The sequence below is a fragment of the Strix aluco genome, chromosome 1 (assembly GCF_031877795.1).
Source record: "Strix aluco isolate bStrAlu1 chromosome 1, bStrAlu1.hap1, whole genome shotgun sequence".
NCBI lineage: Eukaryota > Metazoa > Chordata > Aves > Strigiformes > Strigidae > Strix > Strix aluco.
Window position 1 is genome coordinate 121,330,546 of NC_133931.1, and position 16,846 is coordinate 121,347,391.

General features: G+C 37.2%; 1 protein-coding gene across 4 annotated transcripts in view; it reads left to right on the top strand.

Annotated features, from left to right (window-relative positions):
• MPP7 (MAGUK p55 scaffold protein 7) overlaps positions 1 to 16,846 on the top strand; it is a 159,421-nt gene that overhangs the window by 120,412 nt on the left and 22,163 nt on the right. For all 4 annotated transcript variants that reach the window (XR_012624244.1, XM_074833326.1, XM_074833350.1 and 1 more), the window contains 3 exons: positions 526 to 600; positions 1,192 to 1,388; positions 1,915 to 1,979. Coding sequence is in view for 3 of the 4 variants with exons in the window: in XM_074833326.1 (XP_074689427.1) it covers positions 526 to 600; positions 1,192 to 1,388; positions 1,915 to 1,979 (337 nt within the window). In the remaining variant the exon portion in view is untranslated. The remainder of the gene's footprint in view (positions 1 to 525; positions 601 to 1,191; positions 1,389 to 1,914; positions 1,980 to 16,846) is intronic.

Consider the following 16,846-nt stretch of genomic DNA (forward strand, 5'->3'; position numbering starts at 1 on the left):
CGTAGTCTATTCAAATATGTTTTTCTTTTCTAGTTTCTTAAAGTTGCCAAAAGAATAACCCCCCCCCAGTAGTTTTATATGATAAATATGGCACAAGCCTGTTTGAATTTTTCTATCTTTTTTTTTTTTTGAAAAATGAAATGTTAGTTGGATTTTTCCAGGGATGTCCAAACTGTGCCAGGAGTCCAGCAGTTGCTTCTAATATGCATACATTTTAGCTGTAGCATTTGCTTCTGCTTTCAGTGCAGAAGTGGGACCTCTGAAACACGCGGGTCCCAGTTTTTAACAGTCTCTCTCTGCCCACCATTGAAGCAAATAAAAACGAGCATTTCCAGAGGGTATTCTAATCTTTGCAATGCAAAATTTGGTATGGTGAAGCTGTCAAACTCCATGGATCATGTGTGGGAGAGGGTAGATTCATTATACTTGAGTATTTTAAAATTAATTTCAATTTTTTTCCTTTTAAGATGTCTTTGAAATGTACAGCTTACTTCTCCATGTATTTTCTTTTCGAATGTCCACCAGGCTCAGTCTCAAGGAGCAATTACATTTAAAATTATACCTAGTGTGAAGGAAGAAATGCCAGTGAAGGAAGGCAAGGTAGGCAAGACTTTCAGAAGCTATTGCAGTAACTGTTATGCTGAGGATGTATATTGTTTGGTTGGGTGACAGAACCAAGAATGTGATTTATGCCTCCGGACTCAGTTTTTCTAATGTGACAACATGTAGTGCGCTGTACACTTCAGTACTCACATGCTGGATTTGCAAGTGGGTGTAACATGGTTCTTAAGCCCTAACTCTACAGCCATGAAGTTGACATAGGTAATATTCCCTCTTCTGCAAGGACCTGGCTTGCTTCCAAGTACTCTTTTTCTTCCATCATACACTGGTTGCACCTTGGTTCAAAAGTATCTTCTCTTCTGTTCTTCATATGGGCATTTACCTGCAAAGTCCTACTTGCCTTGGATCATAGAGCCTTTACTACATTAGGATTGTGGTTACAGAAGCAATGAATTTAGGATTCCCATATGAACTTCTAATGTCAGACGTCCATAAGGATATTTTACAGCAGTAAATGTTTATTGCTTTACGTTATTTAGTTCAATGGTTTTGAACAGTAAAAACAAAGGGAGATAACTTTGGATTACATTTAATGTTTTGATTCTAAAGATAAAACACGGTTTGTTTCAGATGTTTATCAGAGCCCTATTTGACTATGATCCTAATGAGGATAAAGCAATTCCTTGTAAAGAAGCTGGACTTGCTTTCAGAAAAGGAGATATCCTTCAGATCATGAGCCAGGATGATGCAACCTGGTGGCAGGCCAAACACGAAGGTGATGCCAATCCCAGAGCAGGCTTGATCCCTTCAAAGCATTTCCAGGAGAGGTGAGCTACCAAGAAGCATAGTTTCATTATTTTTTGTAGTAAGAGAAGACACTTACTTGCTGAGTTTTAAGTTAGCATAGTTGTCATATGTAATGCTTATAGATTACATGGACGTGATAAACCCGCATTTGCCGCAAGACAACTGAACTTGGAAACCTGTTGCTGAAATACTTTGGATTTTCTTATTTGTCTGGCTAAGATTAATAATGACAAAAACCAATAGGATAACAGTGATCCAGGTTGAAAGAAAAAAACATATGGAAAATACCACATCAGTATCTGTATTCACACTGATGTACTATGCAGGAATAAGAACTGCAGCAGGTTTTGGAGAGCTTACAAAAATTTGAGGCCAAGGATTTAATTTTTTTAGATTGTGAATAGATTGCATTGTTTTAAGTTAATTTCTTATAAAATCTTCTGGATATTTTGCAATAGTCTCATGATGTTAAGTGTTTATTAATCCCAAACTTGCAGTGAAAACTGAGGAGTTTGTGTCTTTCTCCTACCACCTCCCATTTTATAGGAGATTTGCACTAAGAAGACCAGAAGTGCAGATTCAGCCACTGAAAAATTCCAACAGAAAATCATGTAAGTCTGTTAACCTGGAATAGAAATCATATTCCAGATCTCTAACCTTATAAAACAGCAGTTTGTTTCAGCCCTGTGACTACAGGTTGCATTTCTCCTGGGCACAATAGCTGCTTGATCACCTTGTATCAGTAGGAAAATAAATATAAGAGCTGAAATTAAAAGCTTTAAAAGCAGCTAACAATTTTTTCCCAACCCTCTGACTTTGTTTTCGAAGCACTGAGCCCAATTAATGTTTTGATATATAATATTACAAAGGTTAAAGAGTGTTCTTTTCCTGTTGAAATAGTACAGAATTGGCTTAACAGTTTATATAATTTGGACTGCATCAATACAGTCAAATTTATACTGAGAATGAGATAAAAGGTCTGATAGTCTTCCCTTCTCTCCCCCATATAGTTGGTGATTTTTGGTGTCCTATAAAGCAGCACAGATTTTTAGAAGTGAGAACATTCAGTTCTTTGACAGGCTTTCACAGAACCATTTCTTACTGTTTTTTAAACAAATTCATTCTTAATAGTCTCTGCTTTTAAATACAGTAGTTGCACAACATAAGAAAAATAAGCTCTAAGAAAGCACATACATCGAAACAAATATTTTCTTTCCACTGGAATTTACATCAACATCTGTTTTAAGTATTATTACATATTTTACTTGACCTGTTATTTCTTTCAGTGGTACAGACTCATAACAAAGTGAGTACAATGTAAGAAACTATCATGCTTCAATAGGATCTAAATCTTAAATACAAACATGTTTGAGACTTCAACTAGAAATATTCAGAGTGGTCTAAAATTTCCCACCATCTTTCATTCTCTAACATTAAAACAAGAAGTATGGACACCATGGCAAATGGTAGATGCTGGAACACTAAGTGCAAAACTAAATGCTTTTAACTTTAAAACTTCTCACCAAGGTTTCCATTGCAATTTTCCTAACTCCTTGCTATGGCTTTTGTGTTCTGAAGTTTGACAATTACTGTTAGTTTTCTAATAATCTGCATTTTCTGTCTTTCATTCCATTTCACTGTTTGATTGTGTGCCCATATGCTATTGTTAACTCCAAAGCCCTTGATTAGCATTTTAATTACAATAACAGACCGTATCATTGCACTATAGCTTTTCTAATTTACGTAGATCTTAGAAACAAAGAGGAGCTCCTCCAGCTTGTAGTAAATCTGTTGTTTTTCTAGGTTCTAGGTCAAGTTGCTCTGCCCCAGTTTTGGAAAAGTGTCTGATCCCAGGGTATAGCTATTTCTCTCTGTCCACTGTTCTTGAATCTGGATAATACCCTCAACAAGAGCCTTCAATTAAGGTGGCACTGGTGCTTTTGAAGAGGTAAATCAGCTGCTGCAGCAACACTGCATGATTCCTTTTGTAATGGACTGCATCTTTTTAGTGACCTTCAAGTGAAAGGTTTTACAAGATGCATCTCACCCTTCCAAACAGGCAGCTTGAACTTGATTAGGAATTGCCAAAATTACAACCCAAAGATGACCCACAGTCTACTATTGTTTCTGCTGTTTCCACTGACTTTGCCTTAACTAGCTTAAACAAGGGAGAGTTCCCCCCCCTTCCCTTTAAAACATAACAGAGCCTTAGGGTCAAGCAGTATGCCTCTTACCATTCCTTTTAGACTTTCTTTAAACAAAGCGAGGTCCAGCTAAATACCATCTAGAAAGCAGTGGTGCCTCTTGAAGGAGGAAGGACTGCAGAGTAATGTAGGTTTGTCATTTTCTCTCTTCCCCATTTCTTAGGACAATCTGCTGCTACATCTGCCAGATTTCCATGGGAAGAGGGAAGGTGCTGTTCTGAGTAGAGGTCCATCCCTTCATTCAAAGATTAAATATGGTTTTAGTTCTGAGAGGGAATTCAGATCCTTCAGAGAAGAGGCAATTTAAGGACCAGAATTCAGCTATAGAAAACATGTTGTGGCTAGGATGTTGCTTGAGTTGCTCTCAAGAAAACCTTCCAGTTAGTTGGAAGACTCCACATAAGCTGGGAAACTCTGTGCCCTTGTGATCTTTCTGAAGTTAGGCAGCTTTTTTGTGTTACCAGACATAGCAGTGAAGCTGTGAGATGTGGAGGCCATGTCTGTATTTGTGCACAGCAATCACCTTGCCAAAGCTGAGAGATGCTGGAAAATCATGCATTGCTCAGCTGAACGAACATTATACTGCCAGTATTGGAAACATGTAAGGAAGGTGACATAGAGAATAGAAAATTGGGAAGGACTGCTGAGTCTGATATTTTTTTTCTTTTTTTAAGTCCTTTTCTGTATTGTGGGGTATGGCCCACTGATTATTGTTCTCTAAAGTTTTATTTAACACGTTTCCATGTAAGGAGGTGGGAAATTGGTAATGCTTAATTTAATCCGATTCTTTTTTTAATCCTGTACTACAAGTCATCAGCTTGATACAGGGTTCTTCAATGTTTGGAAGCTTAACTGTGTGTGAAAACTGATGTTCTGAAGATCTTCCTGAACCAGCTGTATATTGACAGGTTGCTTGCTATTGCAGTTGATCCTGTCCAATTTTATGACATGAACTTCCTTAGTTTGGAGGGAAAGGGTAATTTGCCAGCTGATATCCTTATAGCTGCCCAAAGACGAAAACTTGTTGACTTCAACAGAGCTGCTAATAAAAGTCCCTTTCCTGACAGGACTGGGAAGCTTTCTTGAGATATGGTAAGTAGCACTGGATGTTGGACTGCTCTGTTCAGTTAACTCATTCCACAGATCCCACATTTTGTAACGAGGAAGAAACCTGGGTATATGCCTTTGTTTTTAATAGGGAGAATCAAGCAAAATATTCTATTTTCTTGGATACCCAGAAAATGGGAATCAGCTCTGATTTCATAGGTGGGCTTCCAGGGTGGTAGTGTCCTTCTACTTGAAAATTAATCTAAAAATTAGTCAAAATGGTGTAACATATGAGAAATATCCTACAACTTTTTTTCCTCTCTTCTCAAGCCAGTTCTGGAACTGGGAAGGACTGTTGTATTTGTCTAGAAAAAGAGCTCTCTGAAACATAGTCAATAACTGTATTTACAGTAACATTAACATTCATCAGGATTTGCTTTGATAATTAATTCTGTTTCAAAACCTGCAAGGAGTTAGACTGGATTACCTTTGGGAAGCCTTCCTTCTCTTTCCCATTTTGAATTTTTTACTCTTTTCAGCATAGCAATGCATGTTGTGTAAAGTTGTTAATCTGTACACATATTTGTGTGTCATAAATTTGGAAGTAAAATAAAAGTGGGGTTTTTTGGTGATGCTTGTATGTATACACATACTCAGGAAAGAGAGTAGAGGATACTTTCACAAAACTTTTTCAGCAAGAATTATTTGTACTGAAAAAAGCAGAAACCCAACCTAGTTCTAAATAATTAAAAGGATCAGTTTATAATGGAAATGCCAATTCTTAGTTTCACTTTAATAGCCAAGTCAACTGTTTCATTGTGTCTATGTGTAAAGTGAATATAAGTACAAGTAAATAGCTTTGTGGAAGGTACATACACATGCCTCTCCCAGCATTTAGCCATTTTCTTGAAAAACAAAATAGAATCACTATCACATTGCATCCACTGAAGTGAAAAACCTTTAACATGTCATGTGTACACTGGAGGAGGAGGCAAAACAGTGTACGCTCCATATTGAAAGGTAAGTGAAATCACACTTTTTCATTTGCAAATGGAAAAGGTGCATAGTTTGATGGTATCTGGGAGTAAGGTCAAAGGAAACTAATGATATAGGTGGAGTATATGCTGACAAGAGATGGTTTTACAATGAGAGGAAGATGCAGAAAAAGTGGGAATAAAAAAATAAAGGAAAAAAGGAGGGAAGTGAAATTTTGTATTGGGGATGAAGAAAAGGAGAAAGTGTTGCAACAAGGGCAATGGAAGAACAGATGGAGAAAAGCTGCCCATAAACTCCATTAGGCAAAGCCCCACAGAGGATGGGCTTTGCAAGGGTTAGATTAATGCAATTAAGAGTGTTATGCAAGAGCCTTGCTATAGTCACTATTTGCACTATAATTCAGTTGTTTCTTGATTCCCTTTAAATCAAAGACTAATGTATTTGTTTTGTTTTTGAAATGGTGTATGCAAAAATTGCCGATAGGAACTCTGACCTGTTATGTTTTGTTATTATTGGTAGAAAACCTCAATAACTTCAACATTAATATTTGTTAAGTTTTAAAAGTGGTAAGTGGCAGTTACATGTGCTTGACTTGCTGATAAGATTGATTGTGTTACCACCCAGGCTCTGGGTTAGTGCAGAAATGATGGCAGGATAACAAACCTCTCAAGCATTTTCAGCATTTTTCTCAATGCTTAACAGCAATGACTTTTCAACAAAAAGCAGCATTGTGTATTAATACTATGGGAAAATTATAGCAGGAAAAAAAATTATAAGAAAAAGCATCATAGAAAATGAAATAGGAAAATGGAATGAAAGCAAAGGAACAGAGATGCATGAGATTGTGTGAGTAGGACTAACCCTCTACGTGCTGGGATGGTGAACGTGCAGTATACTTCATGTGGGGTGTGAGGGAGCTCTGTGGAATGCAGAGGGAAGTACAGTACAGGTGCCTGGCTGCATGCAATCAGCTTTGGTGTGTCTGAGCTTGTGAGCCACTGCTGAATGACAGCTCCCAGAAACCCTCTTGACTGGTATTCCTCAATAATACTTATCAGCATTCCTGGCTTTAGGAGGTCACCTTAGCTTGGGCACAACTTTCTAGCCAGAGTTGGCTCTGTGAGTTCTCCTGTTGCTGCATCCTGGCTAATTAGGAGTGACGTGAGACTCAGTATAGGGAAGAATTCATTTATTTAATATCACCCAGTCTGTTAACTTGAATACAAGGACTACTTATGCTCTGACTGTAATATCATTGCCAACAAACATGGTAGTTCTTGCATTTGTAGCTTTAATTTGTAGATATAACAGTGATCACCTGCGATTTTTTGAGGAAAAAAAAAGTAAATTTCTTTGAATAACAACCAAATAACTTACTCCTCTGCAGTTATTAAACTACTATAATCTCCAAGGCATTATATTCCTTCAGCATAATTTTGCTTTCACAGCTGCTTACTGTGTTTATTCTTATGTTATATATGTGTTGTCTCTGGTATGAAAATTACTGGTAACTTTATATTTTATACTAGTGTAGCCTGTAACTTCTGTTAACTTGTGCACTGCATGCATATGTGTTTGTGTATGTCCATACCCTGTGTGTATAGTTATATGTAAATACATATATGTTAGGTAACATATACAACAGAGCTGTTCAGAGATGTCTTTTCCATGAAAATACATTTGTTCTGTATATTTAATGCTAAATGTAAATACTTACTGTGGCAAAGCCAGCATCATATAGTTTTTCTAGGGCTTAAAACCCATTTTACTTTCAATTTTGATTTACCATATGTGATTGGCATTGTATGAGCAAGAGGAAATATTTAACTGCAGCCAAATGGTGTTCATTCAAACAAGATGTAACCTAGTTTATCCATAGATGGGTGTCTTGTGAAGATCATGTTCTGCCAACAAAAGAGTTTAAACAGGCTAAAAGAATGAATGCTTTGTACCACTTGTATTTGAAGACCAAACATTTAGGATAAGTATATAGTAGGACTCTTTTGCTTGTTATAATTGCTGCACAATCTTAACTCTGCTTTTCTTCTCAGTATTTTTCTGTGTTCTTACTTGTAACTTGATTGCCTACCTGCAGGTAGTTATGAGTAAAAACAAAAATTAAACCAGACGTAGTTAAATTAGCACATCAGCATCTTTGTTCAGAAGTCTGCTGTCCTTACAAATATTGACTTCCTGCTACCACACAGAAATTAAGGAAACCTGAAGCTCGATGACATTTGAGTCAAGGTCACATGAGACAGAAGTGGAAATGGATCTCATAAACTCTTGCTCTGTCCTTCACTGCAAGACTGGCCTTCTTCATTTTCCAAATTATCTTGGCAGAGATACTGTTTATCTGATGATGTTATCAGAGTATTAAATTCACAGAATCACAGAATAATCTAGGTTGGAAAAGACTTTGAAGATGAAGATCATCTAGTCCAACCATTAACCTAACACTGACAGTCCCCAACTACACCATATCCCTCAGCGCTATGTCGACCCCACTCTTAAACACCTCCAGGGATGGGGACTCCACCTCCTCCCCAGGCAGCCCATTCCAACGCCTAACAACCCGTTCTGGAAAGAAATGCTTCCTCATATCTAGTCTAAACCTTCCCTGGCACAACTTGAGGCCATTACCTCTTGTCCTATCACTTGTTACTCGGTTAAAGAGACTCATCCCCAGCTCTCTGCAACCTCCTTTTAGGTTGTTGCAGAGGGCGATGAGGTCTCCCCTCAGCTTCCTCTTCTCCAGACTAAACAACCCCAGTTCCCTCAGCCGCTCCTCGTACGACATGTGCTCCAGACCCTTCACCAGCTTCGTTGCCCTTCTCTGGACATGCTTGAGTAATTCAATGTCCTTTTTGTAGTGAGGGGCCCAAAACTGAACACAGTAATTGAGGTGCGGCCTCACCAGTACCGAGTACAGGGGTGAGATCACTTCCCTGTCCCTGCTGGCCACGCTATTTCTGATACAAGCCAGGATGCCATTGGCCTTCTTGGCCACCTGGGCACACTGCTGGCTCATGTTCAGCCGTCTGTCAATCAACACCCCCAGGTCCCTCTCTGACTCGCAGGTCTCCAGCCACTCCTCCCCAGATTTAAAATTAGATCATCTTAGATTTCCTGTAGCACAAACATATATGTATCATTTGATCTACAAAACTATAGGATAAAACCCTGCAAAACAGTATAAATGTCAATCACTATGTGGGGCTGTTCATCACTAAAAAATCAGGAGTGTTTAACATATTCACTGTAATGCAGATAGTTGTACATCACTCTTGCTTACTAGAGTGAAATAGAATTTAAGGGATAATGTAACTTGCTTGTGATAAGAAACTAGAACAGAGCTGCTGGATCTCATTTTAGACTGAAAACCATTTAAGTAAGATTCTTTGATGGAAATATTGTTTAAAGAAGGTCAGCAAAAGCTAAAAATTTTGGTCTGGTGCTGGACTATTCCAAAGAGTTGAGGAAGTTCCTGGTGTGGCACTGGTTTTGAGCTTCATAAGTAATATAATTTAAGTGAGGCCCCCAAAACCAAATCTTAATATATTTTAGTTAAAATGCATAAAAAAATACAGTCTATGTGATACTGCTTTGCATTGTTATAGTTTAGCATATCAGCTATGCTGAAATCTTTCTAAAATCAATAAACACACCTACTTCCTAAGCTTCCATTGCGCTTGTTTCGTGTTTCTTGTTTTCCCCATTTATGTCTTGGTACTGCTTTGTTGTTGTTTCATAAGCCTGTTCCATGACTATTTTCTTTGTAACTCCGTCTCCCTCCTTACCACACTACATTTAATTGATCGTATTTCTTCTTTTCTCAGTGTTTTATTTGCTCCATGTTGCCTTATGTTGTTTGGGGTTTTTTTTTAAGTTTGTCACTTTCATTTTATTTTCCTACTTCCCATCAGATTTCCTCCTTCTTAGCCTCTGTCCTCTTTTAGTCTCTTATTTGTTCCTTCCAGGTAAGCACCTCTATTTCCTTTCTCACCCCACTTCAATTTAGTGAAACTATATTGGCCTGAGATCTACCCCAATTTTCCATGTCTGTAAACTCTGGAACTTTAAGCATGTATCTGCACATACCTGTTGCATGCGTACAACTGCTTCAGACACCCCGAACTGTATTAGTTAGTGGTGAATCACAATACTAATTTTCCTGGCAAATAACCTCTGGCTTTACTAGGAACAGGCAATAGCCCTGGTAAAATTCCTGGTAGAGTTCAAATTGGGAGCTACATGTTGATGACTGTTTCATAGCTGCATTAAGCTACGAAGACCCACTGATTTCTGACTTTATTATAGACTGTTATCTTCAACCTTAGGAGTAGCCCAAAAAAGCCAAGAGCAGTATTAAGAAGGAAGATTTTTAACAAAACACAAAAAGTTCAGAACTCCTTCACTTCACCTCAGCATTAAACCTCAGCTTATAGACCTTTTGGCTTGTGCTCTCTGGGATCATCTGGCTCACTTGGGCATTCTAACATCTTTGATTTATGGATAAGACCATTCCCTTTCCTAGCAGGGGTAGCCCAGAAGCCTGGGTTCCCTTCAGGTCTTCTCAGTCCTGCTGCTGTAGCTCCACCATCTCCCACACTTGCAGGTCTCCTGTGAAGGTCTGCAGTGGTCAGGATCGAGTGAGTGCAGTACCTACAGACCTCTTTTTCTCCTGGTGCAGTCTTTCATGTTCATAAATGAGGACTTGTCTGTTTCAAATGATAAAATACTAAACAGAATACTTTAAAATGCACAGTCACTGTTTAAGTCAAAAAACTTTGTTGAATTCAGGAGACTTTTTAGATGTATTGATGTGAACTGTTTTTGAGCATTAGTGTGTCAGGGTCACCATTTGCCGGGGTCCTTACTTCTCCATGCGGGAACAGGAACGACACAACACCAATATGATGATCAGATCGTCCGTTTATTTCCCAATCCTGGTTACATTTATATTCTACTAAGTTCCGTACATGCGCTCATCTATCTTCTAATAGGCTACAGGTTATCTGAACACGCTGTTCATGTGCCTCTACAAGCATTTGCATTGGTTAATTGCAATTAGTACATAAGGCCCAGAACTTGCCAAAAACTCCCCTGTCTCATACCCTGTTTTGCTCAGACTTTTGTGCTTTTGCTGACCACAGATGTTTCTCACTTATCTGCTATCTTGTGTGGTTTTGCCAGCTTTATTTTGCTGGCCTTGTCTTCGTCCTTGCATTCTTCTGCCTGCACTAACTTCCCTCCAGCACGGCCCAGACTCCTACATTAGTGACTTGTTTCCAGGAGATACATTGTAGCCTATTGAAAGTCATGGAAATGGAAATATAGAAATACTTGTCATACATACCAGGAAGTGTAAGAGGTCTTTCAGCACACAAGAGAGAGAAATAGTACCTGGAAGCCAGCCTGCCATCCTAGGTCCAGCTTTAGGGCATTTGTCACTTCAAGAACTGGGAGCTTTTAAGGTCAGGAGAGGCAAAAGGATCCAACACTTTCACTCTCAACTCACAAAACTGCCGGCACTCTTTTAAGGCACCAGATGTGGTCAACCAACCTTAGAGGGCTTTCCAGTCTAATAAAACTCTATAGTCACCTCAATGTAGAAATAAACTTTAAATAGGATTCAGAGAAGTCTTCCACATTAATATTTTTAAAAGTCCTCAAGAAAAAAGGTACCAAGAAATCATTCTGAAAAACGGTATTCTTCTCCTGGCAGAAAAGACTCTTGTATCCATTTCATGACATGCAATGGGAAAAGTTCTTCCATGTAGTCAGATCGGCAGGAGAGTTTTGACCTAGCCTTTTTTTGGTACATCAGTTAAGCATGAAAGACTGTAAAATATCTTGAGTAATTTTTTCACGTTCTGTGGAAAGACATGCTTTGTGGAAACTCCTTGAAATATTTATATTTTGGGCATATTTATCCAGATTCCAAAGGAAATTTGAATGAGATGTAATTGTAAAATCTGTATGTAAATCTAGACCTTAGTATATCATATCTTTGTGAACAAAAATTCATTATATTTATCTTGCTTTTCCATAAAAGCCAAAAGATGATTGTAAAAATTTATGTTTTCTACTATCAAGGAGGCAGAAATTCATTGACTTACTTATAGGTAAGCAGAAAGTCTTAAGTAGATCTATTATATTAGGATAGTGTTAGAGAAAAAAATTACAAGAGTATATAAACTTTTTCAGCATTTTTTAAGCTACAACTATAGACATTCAAAAAAAATACAACCAACCTCTCCAAAACCCAGCTCCAAGGGCAGTAGCAGCTGTTACTTAAGTGCAGAAAAAGATTGAGATCATGTTCATGGTAGTGATTCTTAGAAATTCTAGGTTAAGACTGATTAGATGGAATTAACAAACTTTGCATTTAATTCCAAAGAGATCTTCCATGACAACTGGGTAAGGTAATTTCTACCAAATAAATAGTGGAAGAATCTCATATAGGAAATTTAAAGTGCACATAATATTTCAATGTCTCTTTAGGTTCTTTTCTAACTGAGTGTAGTTAAACATGTAAGTTAAACTCGGTGCCACTATGTTGGTATATGCCTCAATATAATAGGTGCTATCAAGAGGATTTTAGAGTAGCTTATATAGCTACATTTTTTCCTATTTATGAAGTATTAAACAATAATACTTTGTTTTTTTGGCTGTTCTAAGATGAGGAAGCGGTTGAGTGTGGTAGGTGCATTTTTCTTCTTCAATTTAACTTTTCTTTCTTATGCTATGTTTTCACTCCATTTAATGATTTCCTTTCCTATTTTTCCTTTGTGCTTCTCAGAGGAAATTGAAGGTACATGTACAAAAGTTTCCCTGCATAGCGCAATAATTTTATTTAGAGAACATGTGTTTAGAATTAAATTGAATATAGTCCAACATTTCTAAGAGATGTTATACATATAATGCTTTTATATCGCCACCAATACATTGAAATAATTTTTTAAAGTAGATAAAAATACCAGAGTGTTCCTAGTTGCTTCATGTAAAGATCAGTAATTTGAACTGTTGTTTTAAACTGCTTTATCTCTCTTGAACTTCTGGAAGATATGTATAAGAAAGTAGTATCATAAAATAATATTAGCAAAACTTGGGTGGGCTGGGATGGAAAGAGATGGTTCTGACGTAATTACATGGCCATGAGAGGTCTTGCGTTTCCAATTAATACTGACGAAGTATTTCTCTGAGATGGTAGAAAGTTCATCCATGTAGTATCATCTTTACCATTTTCCCTCTGAGTGTAGCCGGTTACTGTTATGCTTGCAGCATATGTTAAAGTAATAGCAGCTGATCTCTTGTATTATTTTTTTTTAACTTAAGAGGCCTTTGTTTATAAAGGCATTAGAAATTGTAGCTCATATTTTTGATCAAAGGGCCTCTGGCATGTAAAAATATACATTATAGCTATTTTATATCAAATGAGAGGATGTGTTTTTGATCAAAAACCTTTCTGTCTAATCCAGTGAGCCAAAACTTAAAGCTAAAGTCTGATAATGTATAATTTATGAAAAAAGCTTGATTTACATCAAATACGTTTTGCTTTCTTTTAAGCGGCATCATATTTTCTATTAACTGATAAAGTGTGAATAATACAGTGTTAGAATTCTTTTTAGAACGTTTGCTGTCATCACAATTTTTGCTTGAAAAGGTAAAAAGATCAGTGTGCATGCTGCAAAATTCCAGAATATCTCCAGCTAAAATATAAAACAATAAATGTTGTTTTATGTTTTTAAGAAAATGGCTTATTGAAGGCTTTTTAATGCTGTGCTTTGTACAGTTGTCATTTTTAAAGTAATTTCTTCTGTATTTTTTGCTGGGCTTCTAACTATTCTGCTTTATTTCTTGGCTCTTATTCTGTATGCTTTTACCCTTCGTCCAGAAGATGCTGAATGTGCTGGTCACAACAGTGGATCCTATCTAGGTGAGCAATTGCTTACAAAAGACAATTTCTTCCTTTCTTTCAGCTTCTTTTCCCTGGAACCACTGTGTCCACTTTGCTTTTGGGGGTAATCTGCATACAAATGTCTTTACTCTGCATGAGAAAAGCATGAAAAGGTTTTAAAAATGGCTCATTGGATTTGACATAAAGGGTTATGTAGTGTATGCCTTTATCTGGTTAAACATAAGCTACTAAAATACTGGTTTGATGTTTAAGTAAAAATAAAAAATATACTTAAATTCGGGAAAAATATTGACTTTTAAAGTATATTAAGCAATGTGTTAAATGAAACAAAAAGGTTACTGTATTGTGAAGTTTGTGTAAGTCTTTAAAGACACACTTTCAAGGTTTTATCCAAGTTTTGCATACACTTCCTTTGTCCATGTCTATCTAAAAATTTTGGGGGGATTCAGTGAGAGTACAGAGCAAATTTGCAGGCACTGGTTCTTTTTCCACATTACAAAAATAAAATAAGTCATAATAACTCAACAGTTTAAATTTAGCTTTAAAGCTAGTCTGAGCTTAATGTATCATTGCGGGGAGCAGGGAAGAGGAGGGGAAGGAGCTCTTTGGCTTCAGCTTCAAGATTCCAAATTTCAAACAAAAGTAACATTTAAAAAAGGTGAATGTTCCATGATATGTTTCAACTTTTTAATTTGTGACATTTTAAAAGCTATGTAAAAATATTTTAGTTGAAACTATCCAGAATTCCTGCCAGCTGAAGGCTGGCTGGAGTGGATTTTGTGGCAACCAGCCCTTTTCCCAAGGCTTTCATCCTCCTACTACAAGAGGAATGGGAAGAAACTTGTCAAAGTGCTTTAGTACATCCAAGCCACTAGGCTCACTGAAACACCCTAGACCAGTACTGTAAAATAGAACTGGTTTTCACCTTGCACTATACTGTTTTTAAATGTGGTATATAAACTACATCAAGAATACACGAACTATATAATTGAAAGAACTTTGACCTCTTTCCAAAATATTAGCATGGTAAAATTTCATCATGTATTTGTGGAACTAGTGGTCATCTGATCATGCTGAAAATAAACTTACCTTTGTTATTTAATCAACTAAATTAATGTTGACTTGTAATTGTATTGAGAGATTGAAGTATGCTTGGAAAATTATACTTTAGATGTGATTCCAGATGAACTGCATTTTACTTATCAAATCATCTCTTTGAAACAGAAAAGACATTCCCCACCCCCCCATCCTGTTTTTCTGTCTGCAAATACAGGTTGCATGAATTCTCAAGATGAGACTACCATGGTTTTGCAATCAGATCTTAGTGGGCTGCTGCTTTATTTAAGAATGAAAGTGGCAAAACAGAATCCACCTTTTCTCGGTGCTGTAGCCCTTTCAGTGAAACATTTTGGTCTACAGTTACCAAAAAGGCTTGGTCATCTAGGAAGGAGATGTCTTGAGGAAGAAGCTACTGTTGTCCCAGATGCAAAGAATAAATATCAAGATAGGGTGTAGTTTAGTTAGGCAAAAGTTTACAAAAATTATTGGAGAACTACTGTACGGTTCAGGCAATTGTTTATCTCTTGAGAGTTTCCATGCAGTGGAGTGCTGACATCGGTCCAGAGATGGTACCTTCAGTCTTCTTATGCTGGGTCTGTGCTGTTGGAAGTGAGGTGTTGGAGAGCAGAGCCAGAACAACAGAGAAAAAAAGACTTGTCTAAGGTTGGGACCAGTTTTGGGGTAAAGACACAAGTATATTTACTGGTTGTGAATAATTAGCTATTTTGTTTAGAAATTAGAGGTTCCTTGGAGCTTTTCACTAAGAATCGTTCATTAAAAATGATCCTATCTTAAGACCAAGCAAGTGGGTGTTTGAAAGTTGATGTTATTCTTTTGCATATGGTAACAGGACCCAGTGATTTGTAATTCAAACTGTCTCATTCACTCCAGTGTCTCCTTGTTTCACAAACCACTAGAAGCCCAATCCCATTCAGACGCATTTAGGTTTGTTTTTCTCCTAAATTATTTTTCAGTTGTATTTTCTCACGGAACAAACTTCTGTGGAATAACTTTCTGGGCTGGACAAAGGCCACTTCCTAAAGTGTAATAGTTTGAACAGAATTTGCTGACCAGGTGCAGGGAGAACACAAAACCCTTACCTATGTGCTGTGCAAGGTATAAAGCTTGGATAGTCTATAAGGTAAAGGAGTCCTAGGCAGACACTTTATAAACCCTCTGTTAGGGACATATCTGTTAGATACCATATCTAACTGCTGCAGTATACCTTCCTGATTAGGAGGGTCTCTACCACTGGTCTGAGTATACATTCCTTCAATCCCAAGAGTAGTGAAGTCCTCAAAGATATTTTTTTCTCTGCCTGTTGCTTTTTGGGTGAGTGTCTGATTTTTTAAAACAGCTTATTCTGAATGTCAACCTGTGTTTTGTAGTACTGTTTTTTGAAGTGAATCCTGAACATCTTCATTTTTCTGAATGTGCGTGTTCTTGAAAGATGATAGACATTTATAGCACTCCTTGATTACTAAGTAACTAAGAATTTCTAGGTAAGTCTCTATTATAACTTAAAGTCTTGATTAAACGTACTACACTGAAAATAAAACCTAAAGCATTGTCACTGAAGGGCTTGGATCACACCAACAAGTTCAGGATGTTTTAGTGACATCCGAGTAACTGTCTATATATTGTAACCTGTTACAAGAGCAAGGTAGTCTGAATTAGATTAACCACTGATGAAGGAGTTGGCTTGTATTACTTTGTATGTATTCACACATACGGACAGTTAGTATAAGGTAAGTTGAAGTATGGTAAATTGTTCATATGTCTAAATTCCAGAAAAAGTTTTCAAAGTAAGGATACAGCGATTGCTTCCTAAAACCAAAACTACTAAGTCATCTTTCATGCTGCTTTTGATAGTACGTAATCCAATCAAGTGAACTACAACAAATCTAATATCAATTAATGGATTTTCAGTCAATTTTATGGCTCATTATTGGTTTAGGGCTCTGTATTTGTGGGCATATCTCCCTGTGAACCAGCATGTTCTGTGAACATCTGACCCTGTCTGAAAGGATATGAACTTTAGACACACATGAGGTGGTCATGAAGAGCAACAGAAGAGGCAGCTTTCAGAAAACAGAATGTCTGTACCATTTGGGGTCAGATATTTTATGCCCAAGGTTATGCTGCTATTAATTTGAACCCTCCCCTCTAAAGTGACTCAGATAAATTTAATGATTTTTCACCAAATTCTAATATTTAAGTCACAGTGTAGTATTGTATGTTTCTGCAG